General features: G+C 38.9%; 1 protein-coding gene across 1 annotated transcript in view; it reads left to right on the forward strand.

Moving 5' to 3' along the window:
* The window catches only part of LOC126297698 (5'-AMP-activated protein kinase catalytic subunit alpha-2), a 146,098-nt gene that overhangs the window by 61,980 nt on the left and 69,048 nt on the right, over positions 1-15,070 (forward strand). The window contains exons 7-9 of the mRNA XM_049988821.1: positions 8,295-8,400; positions 14,364-14,592; positions 14,686-14,781. Of these exons, the coding sequence (XP_049844778.1) occupies positions 8,295-8,400; positions 14,364-14,592; positions 14,686-14,781 (431 nt within the window). The remainder of the gene's footprint in view (positions 1-8,294; positions 8,401-14,363; positions 14,593-14,685; positions 14,782-15,070) is intronic.

Consider the following 15,070-nt stretch of genomic DNA (forward strand, 5'->3'; position numbering starts at 1 on the left):
TATCTGCTATGTAAATAAAAAGAATTCAAGAATAAGCCTTCTGTGGCTGATTAATAGTATTATGGGAATCATTAGTCCTTTAGCATATAGAGAGCTATACTCAGTTCATCAAAGCTGAAGCCTCGTGTAAACAAAAGTATGCTCTGCCATTGGTCACTAAGTGCACCTCTAAAGCATCCAGTATCATAAGACCACATTCTTACTTGCGTATTAGGTATTTTGTTCTTGTTATAGCATGAATGAAACTGTGTCACGAAGTGCATGGCAGAAGGTACCTAGCATACTAATGCATGTTTGAGTTTCTTCCTGTTCCTATTGTGTGTGGAATGTGAGATGGATGGATGCTTAAATGTCTCATTGTATGCTATAATTAGTCCAGACTTGTCTTCATGATCTCTATTGGAATGATGCATAAGGGAATGAAGAATATCTCTGGTTTCATCACTTGATGCTGGTTATTGAAACTTTGTAAGTAGGCTTTCCCGGTGTAAATGGCATATCTCATTAAGTGTCTGCCAATTCAGGTTTTTCAGGATTTCTGTGGAACTCTCCTGTGAGTCAAACAAACTTGTGACCATTTGCAATCCCCACTTCTCTGTACACATTCAATATCCCCTGTTAGTCATATTTGGTATGGGGTGCATTCACTTGAATAATTTTCTAAGATGGAATGCAAAAGTGTTTTGCGAACAGCCTTCTTTATAGATTGTCTCCATTCCATCACTTTTGACAAGAAGTCTCTTAGGAGATCTGCAACTATTTTTAGCAATGGAGATATTCTGGTCTTGCTCACAAGTAATTTTTATTAGCATATCATTATTGCACACTTCAGTATACCCCCATAATCAGATCTGTCAAAAACTGTGTACAGTAAAACCCTATTTTTACATCCCTGCTGTTTACATTTTCGCCACTTTTTACATTCATTTTTGTCAGTTCCAATGGAAGTCCTATTCTCTCAATACAGTGATTTCCTGTCATTAAAAATTCCGTACTACAACATTTCCCTCATTTTAAGTTTTCTTTGAGGTTGTCATAATCATTAACATTGATTTTCATACACATTCCTGCTCAAAGTCAGCTTTGGAACAAAGCAGAAAACATAGACAATATGCAAAGTTATTGATCATGTAACGTAACATTAGCACAGTAAGCAAGATTTTCATTGTCGGTGTTCATTAGGTCATGACCACCTGCATTATAGATCTATAGAGTTTGGAAGGGGTGGGAAAGTATGCTCAGATACTGCCTTAATGATAATCACAATCTGATGATAGTGACGCTAGTAGCAACCTTCCTTCTGTTCATTGTATTTTGTTACAACAGCTTAAATTTAATTTACACAAATAAACACCACTTTTTAAGATGGATGTCTTTATAATGGGCTTTCACAAATCATCTTTACTTCTGCGTGAAATACTCTAATCCGTACTGGGCACACAGTGTTAGATTGGTACAACCAACGTAAACATTCCTCCACAAGATGCTCCGTAACATGACAATAGTTTCCGCCCTCTCTCTCACCGAGGACTTCCCCAGACTGTGTGACCTCTTTATTGGCAAGAAGCAGTAAATTTCATTCCTGTTGTTCTCTACTTACGAAGACTGCCAACTTTAGTGTTTTAACTAATATTGTGTCAAAAGATTTATTTACTGTAATTTTATAATGATTATCAGTAATAAGTCTCGCACTAGAACACAAATGTATTTTTAATGTGGTTTCATGAAAGACTTTTGCTTCCATGTTTTATTTACATTATTGGACATATTCAAAATGAAGAAGGAAACTCATGCACATGTTTTGTGAGTGTCAGCACTGAGCCACTGCCTTTGTGATTGATGCTTTGTATACTGTGGAGAGACAAGTAGAACTAATTGCTGTGAGAAAGGAACAAAAAAAAAATTAATTATTTCAGCTTTTTTAAATCGGCAAAATTTTAATTGTTTAAATTTCATGCTTTGAACACTATAAAGAGTGTGTCAGTAAGAGTAAATCATTCATTTTCATTTGGTGTGTTTCCTATGCTTTCCTGTATTTTACACTTTCCTGGATTTTACACTTTCCTGGATTTTACACTTTTTTGCGTCAGCCTGCTGAAAAGTGTAAAAAGGGGGATTTTACTGTATAGTCCATTGTCACCGCCTACTACATTCTGGCATACCATAAGTGCTTAGTTCCATTTTGCCAGTATCCTTCCAATGAACTGATCTGCTTTACTTGTTCTGATGACAGCCTTTGTGAACATTACATTCAAACCCATACACTTCGTTGCATCCAGGCATTTATATGAGTCCACTAACTCCAATTGTGACTGATTTGTGTTGTAGTCATAGGATACAACTTCTCTGTGTTTTGTGAATTGCACAGTTTTATATTACAGAACATTTAAAATAATTTGCCGAACTTTGTACCACTTTGAAATCTTATTCAGATCTAACTGAATGTTTCTGCATTTTTTTTTTTTTTTTTTTCAGACAATGCTTCATCGCATACAACTGCAAATAGTCTGAGGCTGCTATTAATATTGTGTGCCAGGTCATAAATACATAATATGAACAAAAGGTCCCAACAGACATCCCTCAGACACTCCTGAAGTTACTTTTGCTTCTATTTATTATTCTCCGTCCAACATAACATGTTGATCCCTATCAAGAAAACGGAGCGAGGTGGTGCAGTGGTTAGCACACTGGACTCGCATTCAGAAGGACGACAGTTCGATCCCACGTCCGGCTATCCTGATTTAGGTTTTCTGTGATTTCCCTAAATTGCTCCAGGCAAATGCCGGGATAGTTCCTTTCAAAGGGCACGGCCGACTTCCTTCCCCATCCTTCCCTAATCCTATGAGACCGATAACCTCGCTGTTTGGTCTCTTCCTCCACACATCCAACCAACCAACCCTATCAAGAAATCTTCAATCTATTCATAACTTTTGTTTGATACTCCAAATAATCATGTTTTGTTAATAGTTATTGGTGTTTTACCAAGTCAAATGCTTTTTGGAAGTGAAGAAATACTGTATCCACCTATACCGCCTTGATCCATGGCCTTCAAAATGTCCTATGAATAAAGCACAATGGGTTTAACTTGTCACATGTTTGTGGAATCCATGCTGGTTTGCATGGAAGAGGTCGTTCTCCTTGACACTAGAGTAACACAACAATGTGCAGTAGCTGTAGAAAGGTAGTTTTATGTGGAGGGGAGGGGTCAGTTTGACAGTTTTGCCAGATATGCAGGTTCACATGTGTATGGCTCTGGGGATATGTAATTAGTTTATGCCCAAATTTGGTGCTATTTTTGCCAAATTTGGTGTTGTTTCTGCCAAATTTGGTGTTGGTTCTCCAATATCTGTTATTATTTTACTAATCTGTTATTCTTTTGCAAATGTGTTGCTTTTTTGCCAAATTCAGTGTTTTTTTGCCAAACTATGCTTTAGTTTGTGCAACAAACGGTGCAGTTTTTTGCCGACTTCACTGTATGTTCAGCCAAATTTTTTTTTCACTAAATTCTGTCTCTCTTTTCCCCAAACTCAGTGTTTCTTGCCAAATTTGGTATTATTTTTGTCAAGTTAGCAGTTTTTTTTTTTTTTTTTTTTTTTTTTTTTTTTTTTTTTTTTTTTTTTTTTGCCACATTAGATGCTATTTTCTAGCCAAATTAGGTGTTACTTTTGCCTTAATCAGTGCTAATTTTTTGCCAAATTGATTGTTTTCTTGTCAAATTCAGTGTTGTTGTTTGTGAAATTTAGTGTTGTTTTATGGCCAATGTTATTGTAACATCAAAGTTTGCTGAACACGGAATGAAATGTCATTTTAAGATTTTACACGAAGCACAACCTTGAGAAGATTAGAATTGAAAACACTGTTTTAACATTCAATAAGTATTAATTACAAACATTAGTAAACTGCTGCCCTCACATTTTTAACATTTTTCATGTGGAAAAATTGCAAATTTCACGCAATATATTGTAAAAATCACCGACTTCACTTTACTTCAGTAAAAACTGCTAATTTCACATTACTATTTTTCATGAAATTTCCTGTCCTAGTAATGCATAATGTCATGTGACAGTCTGAAATATTTCACACTGTTAACTGCAGCTCTGTCTGCATTTTTTATGGTAATCTATGATAACAGTTATTTTAAGCCATTTGACCATGGTTTATGGGAATAGAAGTCTATAGATGGCAGTTCTGCACAGAAATTTCATTCTACTTGCTGTGAGGGTTTTACTTTCTCAGGCTTAAGTAGTATTTGATTCACTGTAATAAACGAGGGTTGATCATTAAAACTTTATATGCTGTTAATTGTGTCTGTTTTTGAACTTTTGTTGTTTTGAAAAACCTATTGGTGATTTTCAGTGTTGAATTTTGTAGGATATATCTATCATCTACATAAGGCAATACAGAGTCTCAGTATTTAAAACCCTTGGAGCCACCGAGCGAGGTGGCGCAGTGGTTAGACACTGGACTCGCATTCGGGAGGACGACGGTTCAATCCCGCGTTCGGGGCCATCCTGATTTAGGTTTTCCATGATCTCCCTAAATCGCTCCAGGCAAATGCCGGGATGGTTCCTTTCAAAGGGCACGGCCGACATCCTTCCCTTCCTTCCCTATTCCGATGAGACCGATGACCTCGCTGTCTAGTCTCCTTTCCCAAAACAACCAACCAACCTTGGAGCCCATGACTTGACTTCTTGTTGTTGAAATTATTATACCTTTTTACTGTAAAATTTGGATAGTATATGAAGTATTGCAGTTCTTCACCAGTACTAACAAAGAGAAGCAAATCATGTGCATATAGCAAGGTATAATTATTTGGAAGTTAAATGTTGTCATGAATTGCTAATCTCCATTGTCTTACAGCTGCATTGATATTGCTGGTAAAGTGATGAATGGGTCAACCACATTAAATTTTGCAGTTTAGTGGCTTCTATTCAGAAAATTCTGATCCCCATTTCCCAGAGATCATATTTTTTTCTGCAGAATGTATAAATTGGTTGTATAATATGATTAGGTGTTTTGTCATCAGCTGAAATTTCAGTGTTTTATCTTTCTACACAATCAGATACTTCCTCTTAACTGATAAACACAGTGCGAGTTTTTTCTTTTAAATTGTTAATACTTTTCAAAGTAAAAGAGCCGTCAGCACAGGTGTTTCTGGTTTTTTTTTTCCCCCGCCCCCCTTCGTGGATAGTATCATGTTGACATTAGTAATAAGTAGACTAGTCTGTTTCTGTAAACTCAAGTGCCTAGGAGAAAGGTTGATAATTTATTATTTGCTATTATACACTCCTGGAAATTGAAATAAGAACACCGTGAATTCATTGTCCCAGGAAGGGGAAACTTTATTGACACATTCCTGGGGTCAGATACATCACATGATCACACTGACAGAACCATAAACACATAGACACAGGCAACAGAGCATGCACAATGTCGGCACTAGTACAGTGTATATCCACCTTTCGCAGCAATGCAGGCTGCTATTCTCCCATGGAGACGATCGTAGAGATGCTGGATGTAGTCCTGTGGAACGGCTTGCCATGACACTTCCACCTGGCGTCTCATTTGGACCAGCGTTCGTGCTGGACGTGCAGACCGCGTGAGACGACGCTTCATCCAGTCCCAAACATGCTCAATGGGGGACAGATCCGGAGATCTTGCTGGCCAGGGTAGTTGACTTACACCTTCTAGAGCACGTTGGGTGGCACGGGATACATGCGGACGTGCATTGTCCTGTTGGAACAGCAAGTTCCCTTGCCGGTCTAGGAATGGTAGAACGATGGGTTCGATGACGGTTTGGATGTTCCGTGCACTATTCAGTGTCCCCTCGACGATCACCAGAGGTGTACGGCCAGTGTAGGAGTTCGCTCCCCACACCATGATGCTGGGTGTTGGCCCTGTGTGCCTCGGTCGTATGCAGTCCTGATTGTGGCGCTCACCTGCACGGCGCCAAACACGCATACGACCATCATTGGCACCAAGGCAGAAGGGACTCTCATCGCTGAAGACGACACGTCTCCATTCGTCCCTCCATTCACGCCTGTCGCGACACCACTGGAGGCGGGCTGCACGATGTTGGGGCGTGAGCGGAAGACGGCCTAACGGTGTGCGGGATCGTAGCCCAGCTTCATGGAGACGGTTGCGAATGGTCCTCGCCGATACCCCAGGAGCAACAGTGTCCCTAATTTGCTGGGAAGTGGCGGTGCGGTCCCCTACGGCACTGCGTAGGATCCTACGGTCTTGGCGTGCATCCGTGCGTCGCTGCGGTCCGGTCCCAGGTCGACGGGCACGTGCACGTGCACCTTCCGCCGACCACTGGCGACAACATCGATGTACTGTGGAGACCTCACGCCCCACGTGTTGAGCAATTCGGTGGTACGTCCACCCGGCCTCCCGCATGCCCACTATACGCCCTCGCTCAAAGTCCGTCAACTGCACATACGGTTCACGTCCACGCTGTCGCGGCATGCTACCAGTGTTAAAGACTGCGATGGAGCTCTGTATGCCACGGCAAACTGGCTGACACTGACGGCGGCGGTGCACAAATGCTGCGCAGCTAGCGCCATTCGACGGCCAACACCGCGGTTCCTGGTGTGTCCGCTGTGCCGTGCGTGTGATCATTGCTTGTACAGCCCTCTCGCAGTGTCCGGAGCAAGTATGGTGGGTCGGACACACCGGTGTCAATGTGTTCTTTTTTCCATTTCCAGGAGTGTATAATCTATTATGGACTAAGAATTTCAAATTGTCTAAGTGTGGCTGTAATAAAATGTGTTTGTGGTTTTTAAGTTGTTATAAATTATAAAATCTAATGACCTCTTTCTGTGTTGTTAACCAGTGTTCACCATGTATTCCAACAGAAGATAGCATTGTTATGTGGCTACGATTTTAAGATGACCAACTAATATTAAATAATCTATTTGGTCAACTTTTCTTATAACTTCCTTTAACATAGAGTTGAAGCTTTCATGTTCTGTGCCCTCATCTTCTGTTGATGCACATATTCCTATCATTGTTATTCCTATCATTGTTGGCTACCCTAACATCAGTTTTAACCTCATTTAGATAATCCTTTCATTCCAAAAAAAGTATAATTGTCGATATTTGTCCTGGTAACTTACTTATTGTAAATTCCATTCTTCTTTTTGCTGTTTTGTTGATATTAATTCCACGGCAAACTTGTCTATAATGATCAGTTATTTCTTCTCTCTCTCCCTCTGTTTTTCTTTCTCTTTCTCTCTCTCTTTTGTGTTGTTATTACAATAGTTTTTATGAACTCTCTGTTTACGAGTTGATCTAGTTCTAAATTCTTAAAATCCGTACCTTGAATTTTCCATCCAGTGATGACAAAAATATATGTTTCTTTTTCTTTTTGTGCCCTTGTGGATTGCCGTGTTGTCAACTTTTTGTGTTCCCTTTTTCTTTCTGGGTACTTGAAAGCAGTAAAGATGTCCTACTAATTGATTATAGGCTATGGCATAGTATATTTAGTAGATTTGTTGCCAATTGCTGGTTTCTAAACTGATCCTTGTGTGGATTAAGACTTCCCTACTCCCAATGAACGGTTATTACACTATGACTCAGTCCGCAGAGCAACACCTCTTGTAATAGGGAGTACCATGTGGGGATAAAATGAGTGTTACATAGGAAAAGCTACAAGAGATGCAGCACTATGTTTAACTACCCCCTTTGCATAATCTGCAAAGGGTAGTACAGAAAAACTATGAAAATATAGTGGTGGGAAGAGACATATTAAGAAACTTAGCTAACAAATTGTCTGACGCCACACAAAAATCATATTCTCAGACTATTTACAGAAAGTTTCTGTATTGTCCTTTCAATTAGAAGGGCCAACAGTGAATTTTTTTCCAATGCAACATACTTTTTTTTAGCAGGGAACTCATATTCAATTTGCAGAAAAGTTTTTTTCTTCTTTGTGTAGGTCTAGAATGCTGGAAAAGCCATTTACAATTAATATATCAAGTGATATTTCTTTTTAAGTGTGTCTCCAACATGGACTGAAAAACTGACATGTTGAATTTCATTTGTGTCAGTGCTGTACAGGGCTTCAACTCTGGCTGTGATTTTTGCAGCCAATTTTTGTGCTCTTAAGTGTACTGTCTGAATAATATTACTAATTAGTTACTTCTTTCCTTAATAGAAATGTATAATCAAGGCTTGCACTAATTTATGTTAGAAAATACTAATTGAAGTAGCAGTATAGTTTTTTTTTAAAGCCTATAAAAACGTATTTCCCTTCTTAGTGTTTCATTTTGTGTTTTTATATACTATTACAGGAAACATGAGTGGTTCCAGAAAGAGTTACCAGCATACTTATTTCCATCTCCAGTAGAACAGGATGCATCTGTTATTGATACTGATGCAGTTAATGAAGTTTGTGAGGTAATGTGGTGCTATTTAATATTTCCACTATTACCAGGTGAAGAACTGTAGTTTCTTATCTTTGAGAAAAATAAGTGTTTATTAATGTGAGTTTGTTGTCAAATGTTAGGTATATTTCATGTACTAATTCCATTTAGATGTTATTGTCTGTTGTGAATTCAATCTTTGCCTCACTGAAAAATAAAATTGAGAAAGAAAATGTGTGTGTGTGTGTGTGTGTGTGTGTGTGTGTGTGTGTGTGTGTGTTTAACTTTTCGGAGATGTCACTAAACCTACCTAAAGATGTAAACAGCCATGCATGAGCAGTGCCTATTAGACAGAGAGGGTCTGACAGCCAATCAGTTCCAGTCATTCCACCAGGAATGAGGTACGTGGCTCGTGTTGTCTGAAGTTCAACCATGCCTACATGGTCAATACCATGGTGCGATCATGTCTGCATTGTTACTTTGTGCCAGGAAGGGCACCCAACAAGGGAGGTGTCCAGGTATTTTGGAGTGAACCAAAGCAATGCCGTTTGGACGTGGTGGAGATACAGAGAGACAGGAGTGTCAATGACATGCCTCTCTCAGGCTGCCCAAAGGCTACTACTGAAGTGGATGACCGCTACCTATAGATTATGACTAGGAGGAACCATGACAGCAACGCCACCATGTTGAATAATGCTTTTCGTGCAGCCACAGGACATTGTGTTATGACTCAAACTGTGCACAGTAGGCTGCATGATGCGCAACTTCACTCTCGACATCAATAGTGAGGTCTATCTTCGCAACCACGACACCATGCGGCATGGTACAGATGGGTCCAACAACATGCCGAATGGACCGCTCAGGATTGGCATCACTTTCTCTTCACCGATGAGTGTCGCATATGCCTTCAACCAGACAATTGTCGGGGACATGTTTGGAGGCAGCCTGGTCAGGTTGAATGCCTTAGGCACACTGCCCAGTGAGTGCAGCAAGGTGGAGCTCCCCTTTTGTTTTGGGGTGGCATTATGTGGGGCCAACATACACCGCTGATGGTCACGGGAGGCGGCTGTACAATATGTAAATGCCATCCTCCAACTGATAGTGCAACCATATTGAAGGCATATTAGCGAGCCATTTGTCTTCATGGACGACTATTCGTGCCTGCATCATGCACATGTTGTGAATGACTTCCTTCAGGATAACAACATCACTAGACTAGAGTAGCCAGCGTGTTCTCCGGACATGAACGCTATCGGACATGACCTGGGATAGACTGAACAAGGCTGTTTATGGGTGATGTGACCCACCAACCACTCTGAGGGCTCCACGCCGAATTGCTGTTGAGGAGTGGGACAATCTGGACCAACAGTGCATTGATGAACTTGTGGATAGTATGCTACGACAAATACAGACATACATCAATGCAAGAGGACATGCTACTGGGTATTAGAGGTATCAGTGTGTACAGCAATCTGGACCACCACCTCTGAAGGTCTCACTGTATGGTGGTATAACATGCAATGTGTGGTTTTCATGAGCAATAAAAAGGGCGGAAATGATGTTTATGTTGATCTCTATTGCAATTTTCTGTACAGGTTCCGGAACTCTCGGAACTGAGGTGATGCAAAACTTTTTTTTTTAATGTGTGTATATGAAGTGATTTGCAAACTGTAGAGATTTCTTGTACAATGAATTTCGGGCCAGCTCTCTGTGCTGGAGAGATTCTGCAAAGATTGGAAGGTAGGAGACAAGTACAGGAGGCAGTAAGGTTATGAGGGAGGGTCATGAGTTGTGTGTGGATAACTCAGTCAGTAAGAGTACTGCCCATGAAATGCAAAATTCTTTGTTTGACTCCCAGTCCATCACATAATTTTATTCTTCCAACAATTTTCAAAAAAATGTCCACACCTCTGTAGAGCTAAAAATTCATTCTGAAACAATTCCATAGGTTGCAGCTATGCCTTTTCTCCTCAGTATCCTTTTGACTAGGACTACTACTCCATTAAGGTAAGCTGGAGAGCTTCTGCTGGCAACATCAATATGACACCATAAATCATGAAACAAATGCATTGCAATACCACACCTAAGTGGATCATTTTGTTTCATGTCTTCTAAGTTTTTGCTGAGTGTCTAATTTGACCAGTGGAGAGTCATGCTGGCCTTATGCCATGCTGTTAGGAAACACTAAGTGGAGAGTCATTCTGGCCTAGTGCCATGCCATTAGAAAACAATCATCCGTAACTCTCTTTCAATGAGGTTTTATAAAATGTATACACACTGTTTTCTGTTTCAGTGGAAATCAAACATGAAGAACAATATTCTGCCACCAGCAACAATGTTGCTACAATTTCTGATTGTGCTACAGTGTTATCTTGTTATGGTTTCTTAGTTAAGCCAAAATGATTGTGTTACAACAAGTTGACATTATTAACAAAAGTTTTTCTTTGCTTTCGAGTGCATGCTCTCTCTCATATGCGCGCGCGCGCACACACACACACACACACACACACACACACACACACAGTTGATCCCTGAACTCTGTTAGGCTCAGAATACTAAATTAGCAGGTTTTACCTAGTTTCAGGTCCAATAGTAGTATCCCTCTGATTTCTGTGATTGAATATTCGTCAAACAAAGGGAATTTTTCATCTACTTAGAAATGCATGTATTTTTCCTAGAAAACATTGTTTGAATACGTACGAAAACTGAATCCTAATAAAAAGTCTTTTACGTCACTTACAAAGCCAGCAATCAAATTTTCAGAAAGCTATAATCCAGTAGACACGTCAGCTAGGTAAAACCTGAATTTCTTATCACAAAATCCAAACAACACAAAATAATCTCCTAAAATCTACGAGCCCAGTCAGCTTATGTTATAAATTAAATTGTAACAAAAACTATACAAATCACAAAGGAAACCTCTCAAAAGGCATATTGGTATGCCAAATTTTGTCATAGTTTACCTAGTGTCATACAATAGAAGAAATTAAGTTTATGCAAGCAGGCATTCCTTGTAAATAATTGTGTTATTGCACTGTTGACAAAAAAAAAAAAAAACTCACTGTTGATATGCAGATAACACTAACATATTTAAGTAAATTAGGATGCATTTCTGACATGCAAAAAATACACACAGACAAGTGTTGATGTTAAAAGTAAACATGTCCTTTGACTATGCGAGTAACAGATGTCAAAGAGGCTCAGATACTATGCTCAGGACATGATGGTAATCCAGATAAAATAATAATTAACAATGAGGTATCAGGAGTAGATATGATTTGGAACATCTAGAAATTAGAACCAAGGGAAGGAAACAGAAGGAAAAGAACTCTAGTTGTTACTGATTGGCAAAGAGGGTGAAACAAAAAGGTGAAATCAGGCTATGGAGAGAAAGAACATATGCAAAAAGCAAGAGAATTTGCATAATGTAAGCTCATATCAGTGGCTACACATTTACTATTGTGTAGGTCCTGTGTTCACCCTCCATGTGGGATTGATCATATAATGTACCATGTTAATGTCTGTAACGAGCAAAGTCGTGTGTGGTGGCAAAGACCTCTTGACGCTGGACAACTCCATTAGAAAAGTGCTATGAAAAAGAACACTGCAAATTTAAACACAGCCATAGCTTCACAGACAAACAAAAATGGAACAAAACCAAACTTAGCAAAAAGAGAGCCATGCATGAAGTGTTCAACAAAGTCAAAAGTAAAATTCTATGTACAGACTTGAAAGACAAATCTTAAGAAGTTTTGGTCTAATGTTAAACTAGTATATGTATCAAAACCATTGTTGACCCTGTGATCATAATGACATCAAAACACATGACAGAGAGAAGGCTGAAACACTAAACATCATTTGCTAAAACTATTTTGCTGAGAAAGATTGTTCTGCAGTTCCTCTTTTAAATTGTTGCATGAATGCCAGAATGACAGATATAAAAATAAATGACAATGGGATAGAAAAACAACTGAAACTGCTCAAAAGAGGAAAGGCCACTGGACCTGACAGAATACCAATAAGATTCTGTATAGAGTATGACATTTATTTATTTTGTGAGCTCAGACATTTTACATAAATAATCTTCTGTCTGTGCTTGAACTTCAGTAGAGATTTCATTAATTTTCTTCATACATTTTAAGTGAGCAATTGTTTTAGCCTCTTGATCTTTCCAAAACAGTCATAATATGTTATGAGAACTGAACACCCTTTCTGTTAAAACAGGAATTAGGTTTTCACTGCCATGCAATGATATGTGTATTGTTTTTAAATGCTGAACCTCTGTAACAAAAGCCATATATAACAACTAAAAGCCATATCTAACAACTACTATTGATTGTCAAGTTCAGGGATTTTTCATTTTTGGCAGAATTTGTTTGATTTTATCCAGTAATTGAAACAGGCTGCTATAACATAGCCTACTGATAGCCTTTATGCAAATAAATACCAAGACATTGTTGTGACAGTGCCACGACATTTAACAGTGCCGCCACGACAGTACGCGCAAACGGTGATAGAGGCGCTCCGCAACTTGGCTGAGTGCGGGAGCGCCACCTAGCTACGAACGTCGCCAGCCGCGTGTCACGGCACGGCAGTCGAATAAGAGATACTGAGTTGTTATCATGTAACCAGCTATTCTTTCTAAGTGAGTGTGTTTGAATATCCATGCAATTATTGGTGATTAAAGGTTATAACAGACAGGTCATCAAAAAAATCACAATTGTTCAAATTCATCATAGAAGAAATGAAAAATCTGTCTGTCTTGGCATTTGAGCAGATGTAGTTGATAATTTTTAGAACTTCGTGTATAACTTGTGGATAATGGAAATATCTACTGTATACAGCGTATAAAGGTGACAGGAAGGTTGTGCACATAGAAGAGAAGCAAGCCTTTCATGCCATGTTTTGGCCACTCCAGTTATATACTGTCATTAATCTTTTGTTTTAAAATTACTTTTAATTCCATCAGAATTCTATGTTCTTTGGACAAACAGCCTTTAACCACATGGTCTCATAGAAACTGAGAAAAAAATTGTTTTAAATGTGCCCCTCATATAAATTGTACAGTGCATAAGTCCTAGAGAGCATGATAGTTTCATAGTAATTGTGCTCGAGCATCAATCCTAGCTCACCCTTGAGTATTGCAATGAGGTTAATCACCACCATAAGCAATTCATGAGGCTTTCTTTCTGTTGCAGAAACTCTGTATGTGGTAGTTGGCTGATTTATATCCACCAATAAAAGAAAGCCATTAAAATGTGTGCTCAAAAATGCTAATAGAATATTACACATCACTCCACAACAGATTTAAAAACCACTCCAGAACATTGTATTTAACTTAAGAGTCCAGCCTTCCTCATCATGAAGTGATTCAATACTGATTTGTATTCAGGCTACATGCAGGCAATCAGCAGGTCGTCATGGTATCCTTTCTGGTATAGAAATTTTGATGTGGTGACCACCCCGCACAAGGATTTTACGTTGTACTGAGACAGTGGTACTTCTCTGTAGGTTCATCAACTTGGATGTTAGTGTTGGAATAAATGTTCAACAGCTGTGTTTGTAATATAGGATAGCTGATTTGTCACCATAAAGTTCTTATTCCTCATATTTTATACCAAAATCTTAATCTGATTCTTTATAGTGTTTATGCAAAGTAGTAACAGCAATTTATATATTGGGTAGGAACATTATACTCATCAGCTTCATTTATGCGACTTGACCAGAGTAGGTTTATGATGCTCTAGTCACAGTCATCTACACTGTGCAGTGGTGCACTCGAAGAAAGGTAATGATAAACGGCCTAACAAGCATTGCAGTAAGAGGACATTGCTACCACCCATTAACTCATTTTCAGGTTCAATTTTGTTTCACAGTAATACCACAGGGAATTGTGTATAAAGCAATAGGCACTTCTGTCTTTCCAGCTTTTAAATTCATTCTTATGTGGTCTGATCTAGTGTGTTATCCTGCTAATGAGCTTTGTTAATCTTACAGAAATTTGGTGTGAAGGAACATGAAGTTCACAATGCCTTGCTGAGTGGTAATCCTCATGATCAGCTTGCTATTGCGTACCATTTAATAATTGACAATAAAAGAATTGCCGATGAAGCTGCAAAGGCAGAGCTCAAAGATTTTTATGTTGCAAGCAGTCCTCCACCTGTTTCATTTAGCCCAAATGAGCTGAATCCTAGTCCTATTCGACCACATCCTGAAAGAATAGCGCGTAAGTATCTCGTTATTGATTGTTTTTGTTTCATGATAGCATAATAATTATAATAATGAAACGTTTCTAACATTGTGATTGTATGTGTATTAGCTGCCATTCGTGATAAAGCTATTGCTACAAGCAATAGTGGGGCAACTGACAGACGCTCTAGAGGAACTCCAGTCAAAAGAGCTAAGTGGCATTTGGGTAAGTCTGAAGTTCTATTGTAGATTTATTTTAGTCACTTCAGTTTCTTGTTAAATTTTAAAATAAGTTATGTTTATTTTTATATTTATATTTCATGCTGCAATGGAATGAGGACTTTCATAGTGGTGAAATTGTAAGAGCTGATTTCATAGAATTATTTCAGTGTAATTGAAACTATATACCACCAGACAGTTGATTGATGAGTGAAAATATAAATGTAAAAAAGACTGCCTAATCGGTTGTCTACGCCCTCACTCCAGTGCAGCAGACATCCTCCCTGTTCTACACC

Source organism: Schistocerca gregaria, chromosome X (assembly GCF_023897955.1).
Source record: "Schistocerca gregaria isolate iqSchGreg1 chromosome X, iqSchGreg1.2, whole genome shotgun sequence".
Lineage (NCBI taxonomy): Eukaryota > Metazoa > Arthropoda > Insecta > Orthoptera > Acrididae > Schistocerca > Schistocerca gregaria.